The following is a 16,720-nucleotide window of genomic DNA, read 5'->3' as shown; positions in this document are numbered from 1 at the left end:
AAGAGAGTTTTATGTAAAGAGTCCATACATGGAGATCCAAATGTAATGTGTGAGAGAATTATTAGTAATTGAATTAGGCCAGATTATATAATAAGTGTAGGATCATATTCTCTAGGCAATTAGGGTTTTATTGAAAGCTCATAAGCAGGAGAGAAGCAGTGGCTGATTTGGCCCACAGAGGCCTTTGGAAATCCAAGATAGGATTCCCATAGACAGTGGGATATGTAGGTCTCAAGCTCAGGAGAAAGTTCTATATGGCACTACTGTAAAATAAAATAGCTCAGGACTTCAACTATTCATATTCTGAATATTCATCACTCATTGCACTAGAACAGGGAGACTAAATGTTTCCTAGTGATGTAAATGCCTTTTCTGCTGTGTATGGCCCACACGCACTCTCTGAAGAAACTCACAAATGTAAACAATGTAGTTATCATATTTGTTCAAAAAAAGAAAGCAGGGAAATGAGGGTCTCAGTCAGATCATACAACAGTTTTATTTACTCTCTTGTATGGTTTACAGTGTCTCCCAGAAAAGAAGAACCCCAACTGATAGGGAACATGATTCGGGACCTTCACTGAACCAGCAGCAACCATGAAGAATCTAGGGATGCAGACGAGCTACTGGAACTCAAGGCAAAGGACTGTTAGTGATAGTTTTCTATTTCCTGGCCTCAAGTTGCTCAAATGGGAAAAATAGAAGGACATATTAAATGACTGTGTATTGAGACGAAGAATTCTGAAGATCCGGCCATGATGGGGATTGGAAAGAGTGGGCAGGATTAACGTCTGGTGTTAAGCATCTTGTGCCAGGGACCACTTTGAGAGACACTGTGGGATAAGAAGCATTGATAACAGAATGTGGAGCTCACTGGGGAAAGGACCTAGCCGTGAACAGGGAGGGACAGGGTGATGAACATGACTGACAGGGTACTTCTGGATGGCAAGGTGGGGAAAGGGAAGGGAAGATGCGCTCATTCTGTCCATTCCTTCTTAATGGACAGGTTCCACTCCCAGGTAAGGTGGTCGTGCTTGTCATCATCGGTGAAGAAGGACTTGTTGTGGTAAGTGCCTCGGGCCAGCATGCCCTTGGGAGCCTCCTCAATCGGAGTCAGGAACTCATACTCCTCTGGCCGAGGCCCATAGCTGCCAACCATAAATGTTGCTTTATCCACTAGGAAGAAAGGAAAGTTCGTTAGGGTAAAAGCCTGACAGAGAGAAAACAAACACACCAAACTGGAAAATCAGGAACACAGCTCACAGTAATCAAAGCCAAGAGCCACAGTTCCCAAGACTGGCTAAATGTCAGATTTACATGGGGCACCTTTTTAGTTTCTTTAAAATATTTTTTTGGGGGGCGCCTGGGTGGCTCAGCTGGTTAAGTGGCCAACTTCAGCTCAGGTCATGATCTCACAGTTCGTGGGTTCGAGCCCCGCGGCAGGTTCTGCACTGACAGCTCAGAGCCTGGAGCCTGTTTCAGATTCTTTGTCTCCCTCTCTCTCTGCCCCTCCCCTGCTCATGCTCTGTCTCTGTCTCAAAAATAAATAAACTCTAAAAAATAATTTAAAAAAAGTAAAATAAAATATTTTTTTAACTGGAGTACCTTTTAATAATATAGTTTTCTTTGACCCACTCTCAGAGACTATGGATCAGTAATTTGCTATGGGTGGTCCTGAGAATCACTGTTTTTAAAAAACATTACAGCTGATACTATCAGGAAAGTTGGGAAATCTGTGCCTTAAAACTATGGGGATCATGATTCTTTTATGGTGGATGTAGCAGATTACACCTTAAAAAAATCCCACATTAATTGAAACCTGAGTTCTGGTCTCAGCTCTATAACTACTGAAGTCACATAACATTTCTGGGCCTCTGTTTCTTCCTATATGTAATGAACTTCAAGGATCTTCCAACTACAAACTATTATTCTATGAACATATCCATTGGGGGAGGCCAGGTAACAGAGGGTGATCAAAATGAACGGGACTCGTGTATGGAATGATTGGCTAGATAGGGAAAATCAAGAATTTGGTAAAAAAAAAAAGTCTTCACAAATGTTGAAAATAAGTCAACCAAAGTTATTAATAGGTGAATAACTGGGAATATATTAAGGAAAGTAGAGCATTAGAAAGTATTACTAAAGGTAGAAAGTATAACCAAAGGTACGTAGATAGGCAGGCAATGTGTAGTTAGCTGTTAAATGTGACGAAGTTTGGAGGAAGAGCTACAGACGTATCATTGTCTTCTTGCCTAAATGAGGCCACATAGTCTCTAGACCCAAGCAAAATAGGAAACAGAACTATTTTTTCATGAGATTTGGTATTGGAAAGGCCGATTAAGATCTTCCAGGTCAGTAACCTGTGGAATTTGAGTGGTTTTCTATGCCCTGCAAATTTAGCAGACAATTTCTCCCCTAAATCCTTTGTTTATTAACTTGATGGACCTGATCTGTGCGTGCAGGGCTGTCTCACACCCCTGGAAGGATAGAGCCCCCAAGGTCAGAAGGAACTATAAAAGTACTTCTATCATCTTTCCAAGTGTCATTTCTCTCTGCCTGTAGTAATGGAAGGAAATTGGAGGCAGTTCCCCAAGGCATGTACAGTTTAGGTACAACTTGTCAAGAGCAGCTGCAGATAAAATAGTGTTACGTTATGCCTCAATCATAGCTTTTCTCAACTCTAGAAAAATTATTTAAAAAATTCAGTGCTGCTCCCTGCCCCCCACCCCCAACACCTCCACTCCGCACCTGCTCTCATGCTACTTCCATCTCTCATTCCCAAAAGACACACATACCACCGGATAGATCTTTCTGGTCTTATATTTCTCTAACACTTAGTGTATACCTGTGAACTTCTTTTCTTTCTTTCTTTCTTTCTTTTTTTTTTTTTTTTACTTTTGAGAGTATTTTAATATACTCCATTTTTATTTAAACTTATCTTGATTACTCTTCCCCTTTATGAGTAATAAGCTTAAGTTCCAGAAGCTGAAGGCTGAAGGTTAGTGGTTGACCCAGTTTAAACTGGATCTCTGGGCGTAGGCCTTACTATTGATGTCTAGGTCAGAGGTATATATGTGCTTTTTCTAGGGGGAGTGCCCACAGCTTATAATCAGATTCTTACATGAGTATGATTAAAATTTTTAATAAGCATAAGATTAAGTATCAGTGAGTAGCAGAGTTTGGGACAGTGTAAAGTGTGGGTGCCTTACCTTTCACCCCAGTCCGGTAGGTATGCTGAACGTATTTCAATCCTGATACAATATCCCTGTTCACCTGTAGGTGGGAAGGATCCAAGGATTTTGGTTAAAATAGGTCTTTCCTTTTCCCCTTAGCTTTCATGCTTATCCTACCTAGCAGAATCTTCTCTGAGGATGAAAGAAGGTTGAGATTTAGTTCAGAAAAAGTATTACTGTTATCATTTCATGGGGTGGTAAGGTAGAGATTGGAAAGGAGATCACAAGACTCAACATTGCCAATCTGGTTTTAATCATTGAATATTGTTCTGTTTGGTGTGGGGGAGGGGGTGTTTAATTAAAACATTGTTTCAATATTCTTCATTATATTTCTCCTTCCTCCAAAGGTCCTAAGAACAGTCTTGAGCTCCACCCCTGCCCCCCAGATACTAATGGCCAGAAGACTGTCCTTGTCTTAGGAAAGGCTACAAAGGTACCAATGGAAAATATTATGTGAATATCTAAATACCCTAACCTCAGAAATGACCCACCTAGCATGAAAAACAAACAACAAGGGAAAAGCCATAATGGAAAATCAAGGTTCAAGACAGTTATACCTGTAATGTCACTGAGACTGGAGTCTAAAGATGGAGAGATGGACCCCATGGAAACATCCTCCCCACTTATAAATAATGGGTGAAATCCACTCGTGTTTGGCAAGCATTCTGGATGTCTGTTATTTTCACATGTTGTCTGAGAATGTCACCACTTTCCCAAGCCTTTCAAAGAAAGTTCACTAAAGCAGGATGAAAATATATACAGCCCAAGCACTTTGTTTTTCCATGATTCATTTTGCCTAGGACTGAACTGTGTTGTCCATTAATTTTATACAGTGCTCATGTTTATACAAACAAATAAAGTGGACATTGCATCATTAGCTGGAGGGCTTGGTTAATTGTTCACCAAGATGAAAAATGAAAGCTTCTTCAAATAATTTCTCCAAACAGTAATTATGGCTGCCTTTCTGTTTTGGACAGAATAATTAAGCCAATTTATCAGAGCTATGTTTTGTTTTATTGGCAATGAGGTAGCTCAGCAGTGAACCCTGCCAGCTTAGGTTTTAGATGATTACTCAGTAAAATCTGTCGTACAAATCTATCAAAAGCATACAGAATGAAAACAGCTCCACTGAAGAAATCGTGACAAAGTGACACCCAAACTTTCAGATTACTTTGCCAGATGTGGTTCATACAAATAGGAAAAAAAGTGAATGTATTTTTCTAGAAGTTTCTAAGCTAATCCTTTGGGCTTTGTAGGAGATGTGGTCTGGTGACAAAAAGGCTGAAAAACAGGAATGGTGATGGTTACTCATCAGTAAGGACTTCAAAACAGAGCCTCCTGTTTTCCTACTGCTCCATAGAGGGTTCATTTAATATAAATATGTTTGAGATGCGCAAGAGAAAAGTATGAATATTCATAGAACTCTCTTCCTCTGTCTGCACACCCTTCCCCCTTGTTCCTCCTCACCCCAGGAGGAAGAAGCCTTGGTGACCAGAAGGCTGTGAAAGTCACAGAGGTACTGCATGTCCTTGGGAACAGTAAGAAAAGGGGGAGAAACTAGAAGAACCATACCCCCCCCCCAGGCCAGGTTTTGGAGAGAGCTCACAGTTTGGGGGGAAGAAAGAGAAGAACACTGAGCACCATTAAAAGAGGGATCATGCAAGAGGACTTTTAGGATGTGTTGCTGGTGTTATAAATGCAAACACTCTTGGGTGCTTTTCAGCAGATGTCAGTAAAGATTTAAAATGCTTCTCAATTATTTCCAGTTTTGAGCTGGCATTTCTTCTAACTGGAGCTCCACGCTGGGACAGGCCACAGGCTGGTTAACACTGTGTGGGTTGTACCCGGAGAGGGGTTTTCTCTGGCTTGAGAGAATGCTAAGTATCTGAAGCGGTGGGACTCGAAAACCCCTTTCTGTGCCCTCCTCCTCCATCACTCTAATGTGCAGCCTTGACCACTACATCCTCTTTAGCCTTCCTACCACAGCAGAGGCCCACGCTCTCGACCTTTCCTTCTTATCTTACTCCCACCAAACTTTACCTGCGTTCTTTCATTTTGTACAAATGAGCTTGCTAAGCTGACAAATTAAGGCAGTAGCATTTATGATTAAAAATTCAATCGATGTGGAACCCATTGTAAGCATATTTGGATGCAATGCTTCAGATATAAATCTAGGCATATTTAGATATGATACCAAACTCTCAGGTGCTTCGATAATGAATAATAATACAGGAAACAAGCAAGTGGACCATAGTTCGGTGCATATTATAGAGTAGACATCAACAAGTATTTTCAGAATGAGGTTATTTTGAGGCACGATTGTACATGGTACAGAGCAATTGTTCCCAGTCCCTGAGTTGACACTGCACGGAGGGGAAAGAAGAGCCCAGTGTGTAAACCCAGAGGGCAGATGGGGTCTCCCTTGGTGGCTCGGAAGGCCCCTGAAGGATATGGCTGAGAAGGGCAACCAAGGCAAATAAAGCAGTTGAGAACAAACAGTACATCTCTGACTTATTTGTTTTCAGTCAAGATTATTCTTCTTTTCATTTTTGGCTGTTCAGTGGGGTATGTGTCCATTCATTATATGTCAATTTATCTCCTGTTTAGTTTTGCTGTTACCTATTTGCTTGCTCCACAACTATAATTGTAATTTCCAGTGATTTACCAAGGTCCATACTCCTGGATTTATGCAATCATTGAGCAGTTAGAACTGGGGCTCTTTCTGTTCCATATTTTACTATTAATTGATTCATTGTTTTATCGAATTCTCAATAAGTGTTCACTAAATACCATTTACAAAGTTTGGGGTAAATTATTGGAAACAAGAGATATATAATTTCGTCCTTTCTCAGGGCACTTGGGCTGTACAGGGAAGAAATGCCACAAATGGCACAATACAAAATAGGGTGTGCTTCATGGATGGGAGCATTGGGAGTTCACAGAACAGTTCACAGTTGGTGAAGTGATCAATGGAGGGCTCAAGGCGAGGGCCCTGGTTGGGAAAAGGCATGAGTCAAGGGTGGGCCTCAGCAGGTGGAGCTGAGAGTTGGGGAGAGGACAATCTAGACACGGGAGGTGCTGGAGAGGAAGGAAATAAACAAAAACTATGACAGCATGTTAACGCAAGACATTTGTTTTTTTTTTTTCTTTCTCTGATTATAGGAAGAATTTAGGCTTTACGGAAATATTTGGGGCAAGATACTTACTTTGAAGTTAATTTTGACTCTGTATTCAACACCTTCCTTTAGCACAAAAGTTTCTTTTTTGAGGGCTTCAAGATCCCCTGTGGAAGTAGATTTAGAAGGAGTTTATTCTCCTCCGAAGGAGAAACACAAGGAGATGAATTAAATTTCAACTCCAGAGCTGTTTGCTCATGAGAGGAACACAGTTCTCATGGCCCTCAATTCAAAGAATGTTTGACATTAGTTGTTCACACACACACACACACACACACACACACACACACACACACTTGAAAAGCTGAAATCTTATAGCTAGGAATAAAAGAAATGTGATAGTGCTTCCCTCCCAGGTTTGATGACAACCCTAAAATATACAAGGTATTAACAGCAATGAGCTGTGTGTGGCAATGTCTTTTCTAATTGTCAATAAGAAAAGCAACTTTTAATCAGTCATCCTAGAGGAACATCTGAATTATCTTGCTGTTTTCTCTATTGAAAATGATATCACATATGTGACCAAACAAAAAGATGATTAAAGAATATGCCTCTAACTCTCAAATAAACAAATATAAGACAAATATGATATAGTAGTATCACCTGTTTGTTTTTGTAGATTTGGTGATGTTTATGGAGTTTTCTCGCTTTAGAAAATTTACTTGTCTTCGTTTCCCTTTTATCATTATAAATATATATTCATTTTTTACTTAATTTTGCATTTGTATTTGTAATTTCATATTATTTTCCTTAAGGAGAGTCACTCGAGTAATAAAATTTTAGGACCCATAAAACCAGGATCTGACTCTAATTCTTGTACTTTGGTTATAGAGGTAATCACTCTCTGTTCTTCTCCCAGTGAGATTCTGTGCCATCTGACCTTCAGGGGTGAGTGTGTGTGTGTGTGTGTGTGTGTTCCACATAGCTCTGTGCATGTGCTTCATACCATATATATGTGTGTGCATTTAAATAGTATATATTTATATAGTATGTGTTTATATGATATATACATACACATACACACACTATTTTGTGTATATACTTTATATGTGTATTATGTGCGTATGTGTGTGTATACTGAGATTCACCTCAATAGCTTCTGTGTGACAGAAAACCAAATTTAGACATTCCAATGCTGGGAAAGTAAAAGAAACTGAGTTTTCCCTGCAATATCATCAGGCCCTTAGATTTCCTCAGAGCTAATTCAGACCTCATCTCACAAACTGACAGTTGTACCTTGTTACCCAATTTCACACAGGAAGAGGCCTGAGTCCTGGTGAGAAAAAGAGAGAGAGAGAGAGAGAGAGAGAGAGAGAGAGAGATTCTCTCAGAAAGATGCTAGAATGTGGGGGTAGCTGAATTTGTGTCTGCTGTAATGATTTCGGTTGGAGGGGAAGTGTGTCTTCTCAGCCTCCGATTTCCTCCCGCAGACAAATAAGCCCATATAAGGCAAAGAGTTAATGTGTCCTGTGAGGAGGGAGCACCTGGCTGCAGAGCCTTCTAGAGTCATGCTTTGCTCTGTCTCATGAATCCACCTTTTGAACCTGGTGATTTGTTTTTTCACTGAACATCTACCTTGGATACCCTCAGTCTCCTAGCTCTTCCCTCTCCCTTCTGGGATGCACACTTCCCCCATAATACCTGACTTCTCAGCCTTTCTTTATCTCCTCAGAGTTAAGTGTCAGGAAAGGACTTGACACTTGTCACAATAGGGGGAAAAGAAATTGGTGCATCTTTAGTGGGGGAGGTGGCTTATACAAGAATCAGAGCTTCAGGCAAAATAGTATGTATTTAACAGAAGAATTCCCAACACTATTTAAAAGATTTTAAAGGCACCTGGGTGGCTCAGTCGGTTAAGTGGCTGACTTCAGCTCAAGTCATGATCTCGTGATTTGTGAGTTTGAGCCCTGCGTCGCATTCTGTGCTGACAGCTCAGAGCCTGGAGCCTGCTTTGGATTCTGTGTCTCCCTCTCTCTGCCCCTCCCTTGCTTATTCTCTCTCTCTCTCTCTCTCTCTCTCTCTCTCAAAAATAAATATAAAAAAATTTAAAAAAAAGATTCTAGATTACTTATTGCCTTCAAGTAGGGTCTCTAGTTGATGTAAGATCAATATTTTCTCTAATGTTTAGATTGTATATTATATTTCAGAAGCATACAGCTTGCTTCTTAATATTTCCATCATCAGACTATTAATTCCCCTGTTACTATGTAGAGATAAAATTATGAAGTAATTATGATAGAAGTAAATATATCCAATACTTGTGACTGCACTCTCTTCAATTAAATAGAGACAGAGATCGGGCTTTTCATTAAGCATTGGTGAATCCTGTGTACTCTGAGAGCAATGATTTGTGGATGGGTACCAGATGCGTGTGTGTGGGATTCACCATCCTGGTATTTCCCTTTGCTGGGAGAAGGGACAGAGACTAAGTTTTCCTGGTGATATTGCTAGACCCCTTTGAACAGAATAGATGTGTCCACTTACCAGTGAGGTCCATGGTGATTGGTCCTGGGGCACTGTCACAAACCAGGCTAAGCCGGGTGACCTTGACATTGGGGGCTGTTGGGTCTGCAGAATTCAAAAAAGAATGTAAGCATAGGGAAGAGAACATGTGTGTACACTGTGTGTACATTTCAAGTAGGAGAGAGGGGATATAAAAAGAAAAGTGATATCTCTAATGTGGAGTGAAAATAGAAATGAAAGCGGCAGGTTCACCATGTTGGTCTCAATGGCCTCAGAAGCTAGAGCAGGGCTATTTCTGCTTCAAGCACTTATAGGTCCATCTTAGTTATCGACAGCAAACATTTCCTCAGTGGCTGTGGGTAGGTTCCTCTGCTAGATGGGCAGTGCCCACCCAAATCTAATTCTGTTGTATTGTATGTGGAAGAGATGAACGGTTAGGTACGGAGTGACGAAGACAAAGAAAAGGAGAGAAAATGCAAGAGAATGGAGGCAATGGCACCTGAGTGGTAGTCTGGAGTCCTTTCTAAATCTTCCTTATGTGTAATGTTTGCCTATTTCAATACTGACTTGCACTTTATCTCCAAAAAAAGACTTACTCCTACAGTCTGTCACATTATGCAGCATATATAGGTGGTGCCTCACTCACTGAGCCCTGGAAACACTTAGTATTCTTTCTTTTGCACCCACTCCTGAGTTGCTGACATGTAGGCCTGATCGAGGACCTTCCCCCTATCCCCCGATACACACACACCTGTCACCACAGGGCCGTCCCCCAGGAGTGTCTTCTTGTACTTAGTTAGGCTTTCATCATCTTTGTCCATCTCCTGGAGCTCTTTCAGCGACTTCTGAGGTGGAGGCTTGTAATTGAGCTTGTTGTCCAGCTCATCAACATCCTCTTCCTCCAGGTGTGTTTCTGGGTCCTTTTCAGTCATTTTGATCTATTTCAGAGAGAGAGACAGAGAGAGAGAGAGAGAGAGAGAGAGAGAGAGAGAGAGAGAGAGAGAGAATGATAGTTCATTAGCCACAAGTCCGTGGATATGGAAAATGTGTGTGTGGCTGCTGGTAGCACCATCCTTGCTCTAATGGACTTTTGCAATTGTCAGGAATTTTCCAGGGTATTTTTTCCTAATTTAATCCCATATTTGTATGCAATAAGAAGATAATGCATTTGGTCTTTTCTTTGATCTTCCTGAATTTCTCTGTACTGTGACAAATGTCTCCTGTTCACCGAATAAAACTGACAAGAAAGAAATAGCTCATTTGTGAATTATGTATAAGTGAAGCAACATAGTACACACAGTCCCAAATAATGAGCAGAGAGCCCCAGTTCAAATAGTTATAGAGCAGTTCTCTAAATCCAGCCAGCCCTCTAGTGTCAAAGTTCTTAACATTGTACAGTCTCAATTATGATGGTTTCAAAACACAGGGAGTCAAAGAAATGGTTGGTTTCTTCTCATTAATTGAACCTTTCCCTGAATTCCTGCAATACTTCAAAGTCAGTATAATAAGTCATGCAATGTTGTAGGCCCCTAGGACACCTGGATGGTTCTCATCCAACATTGCTAATAACTCCTTGAGGGCAGGTACCAGGGTTTGTGTTTTTCTTGAATCTCCCATAATGATTGAATAGTGGAGGCATTTTATAAACATCCTTTATTTGATTTGTTTGGTTCTATATTTACAGATCTTCTGTTCTTTTGAAATGATATAAAATAACAAAAGACTCTTTAAGTTCTTCCGGACAAAATGGTAAGGATCAGTATGTCTTTACTTTTACCTTCCATTGATTTCCCCTTTCTGGATCCCCTTCCCTTTTGGTATCTCCCTCCCTTACCCTGATTTCTTGTGACTTTATGCTATAAGGCTTCACCTGGGCATACTCTGGAGTCTGTCTTATCCCATTATCACATTATAGTCTACCTTTATTTGCTAGGTGTTAAAATATTGAGGGGGAATTCTTTTTTTTTTTTTTAATTAATTAACTTATTTTGAGAGAGGCAGAGGGAGAGGGGGACGAGAGAAAGAATCCCAAGCAGGCTCTGTACCATTGATGTAGATTGGGTCAAACCTTATGGAACCACGAGATCATGACCTGAGCGGAAATCAAGAGTCAAATGCCTAAATGACTGAGCCACCCAGGTGCCCTGAAGGGTGATTCTGCACTTAATTGTTAGTGACTGAATAATCGATTTTTTTAAAAATTACCCATTTTAGGGCATGTATACTCAGAATTTTCAGAGTAGAAAGGAACCTTAGAGGGGATATATTCCAACCCCTTGTTTAATCATGGAAAAAATAGAGACTAGAGATTAAGAGAAATGCTCAAATTCCCATAGTTGGCACTGCAGTGTCCTAATAAGAGGAAGAAGTCTCTTTATTTACTGGAAGAATGTCAGGCCTGCGGCTGGCTGCAATGGAGCTATTTGGGGAAACACGGGAGGTATTTGTGCAAGGAGATAATTTCCTGATTTCCTTCAGTCCTCCCCCAAGAGTATGTCTCTTCCCTGCCACGTTAAAGGCTACCTTGTTCCTAAGTGGCACAACTGGAAGACAATATCTAGCATATCTTATCTTGAGTAACTCTGCAAATCTCTGTAAAGTCCCCGAGGGGATCTAGCTACCTCTGGCCAAAATCAGTTATGGTTTTGAGTTTCAACATCTCCATAATTGGCATCAGAAAGGAAAATAATTTGGAAGTGAAGCCAAACAAAAACAATTTTAAGAGAAAAAGAAGGAAAAAGAAGAAACAGAAACACTGTATCTCTTGGCTCATTGATCCTCTGCTAACAAACTAGCAAGCCAAATACCAAATACCATGAGCTTGATCAAGTCTGCAAACAGCATTGCAATGCCCAGGTCCACTTCCTGTGGAGGAAGGAAATGTGCAGGCTTGTTCCTATGGTAACTCTTGCTTCAGCTGAAGATTCAGCACCACTCAAACTGAGCCTCTCACAGCACAATAAACATCGTGACCAACTCAACTCGTGTTCCAAACAACACTCAGGGAAAGTGGATGAACAGGTTAGAAAAATAATGAAGGATGCAGTGGTTGGAGATTGTAGGTTGTAAGTAATTTGAGGACAATCATTAAGTGGTCAGATGAAGAGCAACCCAGATAAGGTTCTCCTCTGGTGATACCCAGGAGCCTTACTAGATACCCAGAATGGAAGTCACAGAACAAACCTGTGGGCAGGTCATCAGGAAGCCTACTTACAGATGAGGACATCTTAGCCATCTTGGAAAGGCCTTTATGGAATGTATCGCTTGGTTCTAACAAGTCATCTGCTTGAAGTCTGACCATCAGAAGATAACACCATGCTTACCCACTAACTAGCTCAAGATGATTTCTATAACCTGCAGGGAACTGCTGTTTTGCACACTGAAATCTTAATTTTGAAAGGAGAATGAGAGAGAGACAGAAAGGGAGAGAAAAAGACAAGACCTGATTTAGGACAGGGTTTGACAACCTCTGTGTGATCATTGGCAAGTCAATTTATCTGTCATCTAGATCTTGATATTCTTATTAGTAAATCTGAGACTTATGTCAATTATAAATATGCTTGATTCATTGCAAACAGATATAAAATAATTGCTTCATAAAATGAAACAAATCTGTTTAAAAGACATGTGAGGGCAGAGGATAGCATGAGGTTACTGTATAAAATTACTGCAGTAAAGAGGACAAAAATCAGGACCACAGCAAAATAATTTGGTTTAATTATATAGCATATGAAAAAAGATATGAAGCTAGATGACCCCAAACCAGTTCAGTCTGGAAAGCTGAGTTGCAAAAGATGAAAACATAATAATAACAGGAAATAAAGAACTGGAAAAGCAATGGTCAAGGAAAATTTCTTTAAAACATAATATTTGGTGAGCACCTACTATCTATAAGACACAGTGCTCTAGCACACGTATACTGGAGTTTAAATTACTCTGCAAAGTGGAGAGAGAGCTGGGGGATGGACAACCACAGTGGTTTGCTCGATGGCTCTTAATCTTTTCAGAAATTACAGGTCCCTTTAAAAATCTGATCAAAGTCACAATCCAATACTTATAAAAGAAAAAAGGAATACACCTATGAGATCGTGCTTGCCATCCAGGGCCTATAGACTTTACTGGAGTCTAAGATTAGAAACATAACCTTGACACTGTGACTTCTTTGAAACATGAAGCAGAGAGTTGAATGTTACAACGGAAGCTTGCTCATCTCTGAGGCATGGCCGGATCACTGGCCCCACTTAGCTTTCAGTTGAGAATCATGTCTATCAAACCCCAACTGTTGGCTTATGTAGAAGCAGAAGGAGACACCAGGTAATGTCTGTGTCCGAGGGGAAGACACAAAGCCTGGCAGATGAGCAAAGGTGCAAAGGGTACAGATCTTTAGGGGAAGGGTTCTATTCAACGAACTTGATTTTGGGAATTATCTCTTTGAACCAGGTCTTTATCATGCATGGATTTTGGTTCTGGCTTTGCCACTGATCAGGTGTAACACCCTGAGAAAATATTCCAACCACTGTGGATCTTACTCTCCTTATGTTGGGGTTGGGGGGCTGGAGCAGACTGCCTCTAGGGGTATTTCTTTCCTAAGGTCTCCATCTGTAGATTTTTCCGGGCCTACAGTCATGTGTCAACTAAACTACAGTCATTCAGCTACCTTATTTCACCTGTGTACATAAGAGACCTTACTATCTCTGTTTTACTTTTTCAGATCTGCATGAATTCCCAAAAGGAACTGTATTTTTCATTTCAAAATTCATCTCTGCGGAACTTCAGAATCTGCCAAAGCCTCAGCCACAATGGCTTATATAGTTTGATAATGACTTCCCAAATTATATGTGTGTGTATATTTAACCACAGACATCCGTTTTCTCTTTTTATCCCCCCATTTTATGGTGCTTGCTGAAGTGCAAATAGGCATTTCATGGAAATTCTATAGATTACCTTCAAGTATCAGCTACAGAACACTTGGTTTTCAGCGTGCCTGGGTGGCTCAGTTGGTTAAGTGTCACAGCTCAGGCCATGATCTCATGGTTTGTGGGTTCAAGCTTTACATCGGGCTCTGTGCTGACAGCTCAGAGCCTGGAGCTGCTTCGGATTCAATGTCTCCCTTTCTCTCTCTCTGCCCCTCCCCCACTTGCACTCTCAAGATAAATAAATAAACATTAAAAAAAGAAAAACTGGTTCTCTTATTGATTGTAATAGTTATAATAGTTAGCTTACATAACGTTAAATGCTTTCCTGAGGATTATCTCATCAGTCCTCATGACAACCTTGAGGGCGGGTGTTACTATCATTCTCTTCAGGCACGTAAAGCTCAGGCAAAGCAAATCATCCAAGACGACATACTGTGTAAGGGGCAGAATTGCTCTCTGAGACCAGGGTGTCTGGCTTCCAGGTGCAATGCTCTGTTGCTTCAGCCATCTTTATTAAGATGTGAAGATGAATTATAGAACCCATTAGTCATCTTGGGAGTCTATCCGGAGGGTGCATAGGCAGCAGTAAATGCTTCTTTGCAAAACTCTGCAGGCCTTAGCAAGGCAGGGAAGTGCCATATAAAGAGGGGTTCCAAGCAACTGTGCCCCATGCCACATGGCACAGGTGATTTGAACCTCCCTGGGCTCCAGTTTTGTCCCCTGCAGAATGAAATCATTGCAGTTGAAGGGTCTCTGAAGTCTCTTCCTAATACAGTGACTTGAATGCTCCTTAATTTACAGAAGCCTGTGAAATGAGAAAAGAGGAAGTGGAGGGGGGGCGGGGGAGAACCCAGTCCATCTGTGCAGAACATTCTGGCTGGCCTTTTCTCACCTTCCTCTGCAGCTCACTCACTGTTCCACAAAGAGCAGAGCTGGAGTTTTTCTGTTGTTGTTGTTTCTGTTTGTATGTTGTTTGACTTTGGCTTTTTTAAACAGTAAAATTGAAATGGACAATGAACAATTACATGGTAAACGAGGTTAGCGTGGACTCCGTCAGGCCCTTGGTTTGGTGTGTGTGCTTACTACTCATTATCTTTATTTCCTGTTTCACTGATGCTTCCACAGATGAATTTTCACAGTGAAACCCTCACACCCTATGTTGGCTACTCAGCAAAGCAGTGTAAGCATGAAGTGCATGCTGAGGTAGGAACTTAATCCTCTCAATTAAAATGTCACATTAAATTAGGGTGCTTTCTCATGGTGCGAGTATGCCACGGCACCAAACTGGTGGTTTTGCTTGCAAATTCAGTGAGATTTCCAAGACATGGCAACTGAAATATGCCTAAGAATTTGCACTCACCTTGGGAAACAGTACACTTGTCTGGTTCGCTAATGCAGTGCTAAATAAGCCAAGGGCCAGAAAAGGGGAAACTCGACTTTAGATAAAACAAATCACCTCATTGTGTCAAAGAAAGGTGACCTTCAATGCCTCCTAGAATATGGACTTGGAGTCTGATTGGTCGCAGATTCAAAATGTGGTTCTGTAGCGTGCGTTGGTGGCATAGTGGTGAGCATAGCTGCCTTCCAAAATGTGGTTCTGTGGGGCACCAGCGTGGCTCAGTCGGTTGAGCATCTGACTTCGGCTCAGGTCATGGATCTTCAGGTCTGTGAGTTCGAGCCTCGAGTTGGGCTCTGTGCTGACAGCTCATACCCTGGAGCCTGCTTTGGATTCTGTATCTTCTGTCTCCCTGATCATCCCCCACTTCTGTTCTCTCCCTCTCTCTTTCTCTCTCTCTCTCTCTCTCTCAAAAACAAAGAAACATTAAAAAAAGTAATATGCTTGTATTGCTTACAACCTTGGGCTGAGGCCAAGATTTTCCACCAGTAGTGTGGGGATAATAATCTTTCTTTATGGGCTTGCAGAATTGGAGGAAAGACATGAAAAATTCCCAGCTGTCCTGACCAATAGTAGATGCTCAATAAACAACCCATGCTCACCCTCTGCTCCCTTCCCTGCAATGCTATCTGTTTTGGTGAGCACCTTCAGCAAAGCAAGGTCACCAAGTGCCTAGGCCCCAAATGCCTTCCCTTGGATCTGTGGTGGTGACAATGTCCACTCCTTCCTTCTTAAAAATAGATTTTGTTTCTTTGAGGCATACGGAAGAGGCAAGAAGTCCAGGGAAGCACAAGGATTGTTTATTAACAGAATCAACCTGAAAAATGGGACAGTCATTATTCTATTTCTTTAGAAAACTTCCTCATGGACAATTTAATTTTAGATTCTATTTATTGCTCCCTTTCATAATTGAATCCAGAGTTCACTCTGTGAATGATGAGAAATGATAAAAGGCACAGGCACAGCCAATAGAAAGAACTTCCTTTGGCTCAGAAGCAAAACACTGAGAAGGTTTAACTCCTGTTCCAAAGTTACCAGAGCACTCACGCGTCTAGACGCGCAGGCTGTGAATCTTAGATAGACGCAGTGGAGATGAGAGAGGGAAGTACCAGAACCGGGGGATTTCCAGCAGAGAAGTACCTATGCGAGCATCAGCATTCTCTGTCACCCTGTCCTGTCCCCTCCCTCCTGGCTGGGACACATCCCACTTTCCCCAAACCCAGGGCTACAGCTCTGGGGCAGGTCATGGACAGTTCAACTGTCCCTGAAGGACTGTCCACATGTCAGAGCTGGCCAAGGGTTGGGGTCTCCTAGGCTGCCTGCCTGGTGATTTGGCTTATCTGGAAAACCCGAGTCTATCCCTCAGGACACCTCCGTGGTTTCTCCATATTCCGTAGCAACATGGAGGGATTGGTGTTTCCCAGCCTCCTCGGGGCTGCTGTCCACCATCTTAGCTCCGTGAAAAGCATCTGAGAGAGTAAAGCTGGATGAGGGGAACCAACTCCGTGCCTGAGAGTCTAGTCTTATCAGGTGCAGTAA

At 41.5% G+C, this 16,720-nt stretch overlaps 1 protein-coding gene across 2 annotated transcripts in view; it reads right to left on the bottom strand.

The window, feature by feature from the left end:
* Nucleotides 1-471: 471 nt before the first annotated feature.
* ARHGDIB (Rho GDP dissociation inhibitor beta) overlaps nt 472-16,720 on the bottom strand; it is a 19,092-nt gene continuing 2,843 nt past the window's right edge. Inside the window, exons 2-6 of one of the 2 annotated variants that reach the window (XM_029954915.1) lie at nt 9,621-9,807; nt 8,891-8,974; nt 6,437-6,513; nt 3,207-3,270; nt 472-1,173 (exon numbers count right to left, since the gene is read on the bottom strand). In XM_029954915.1, the coding sequence (XP_029810775.1) occupies nt 974-1,173; nt 3,207-3,270; nt 6,437-6,513; nt 8,891-8,974; nt 9,621-9,801 (606 nt within the window). In that variant the 5' untranslated portion in view covers nt 9,802-9,807 and the 3' untranslated portion in view covers nt 472-973. The remainder of the gene's footprint in view (nt 1,174-3,206; nt 3,271-6,436; nt 6,514-8,890; nt 8,975-9,620; nt 9,808-16,720) is intronic. The other variant, XM_029954916.1, reaches the window with a different exon arrangement.

The sequence above is a fragment of the Suricata suricatta genome, chromosome 10 (genome assembly GCF_006229205.1).
Source record: "Suricata suricatta isolate VVHF042 chromosome 10, meerkat_22Aug2017_6uvM2_HiC, whole genome shotgun sequence".
Classification (NCBI taxonomy): domain Eukaryota; kingdom Metazoa; phylum Chordata; class Mammalia; order Carnivora; family Herpestidae; genus Suricata; species Suricata suricatta.
The sequence above is the reverse complement of the archived record's forward strand: the minus strand, read 5'-3'. Positions and strand labels throughout refer to the sequence as shown.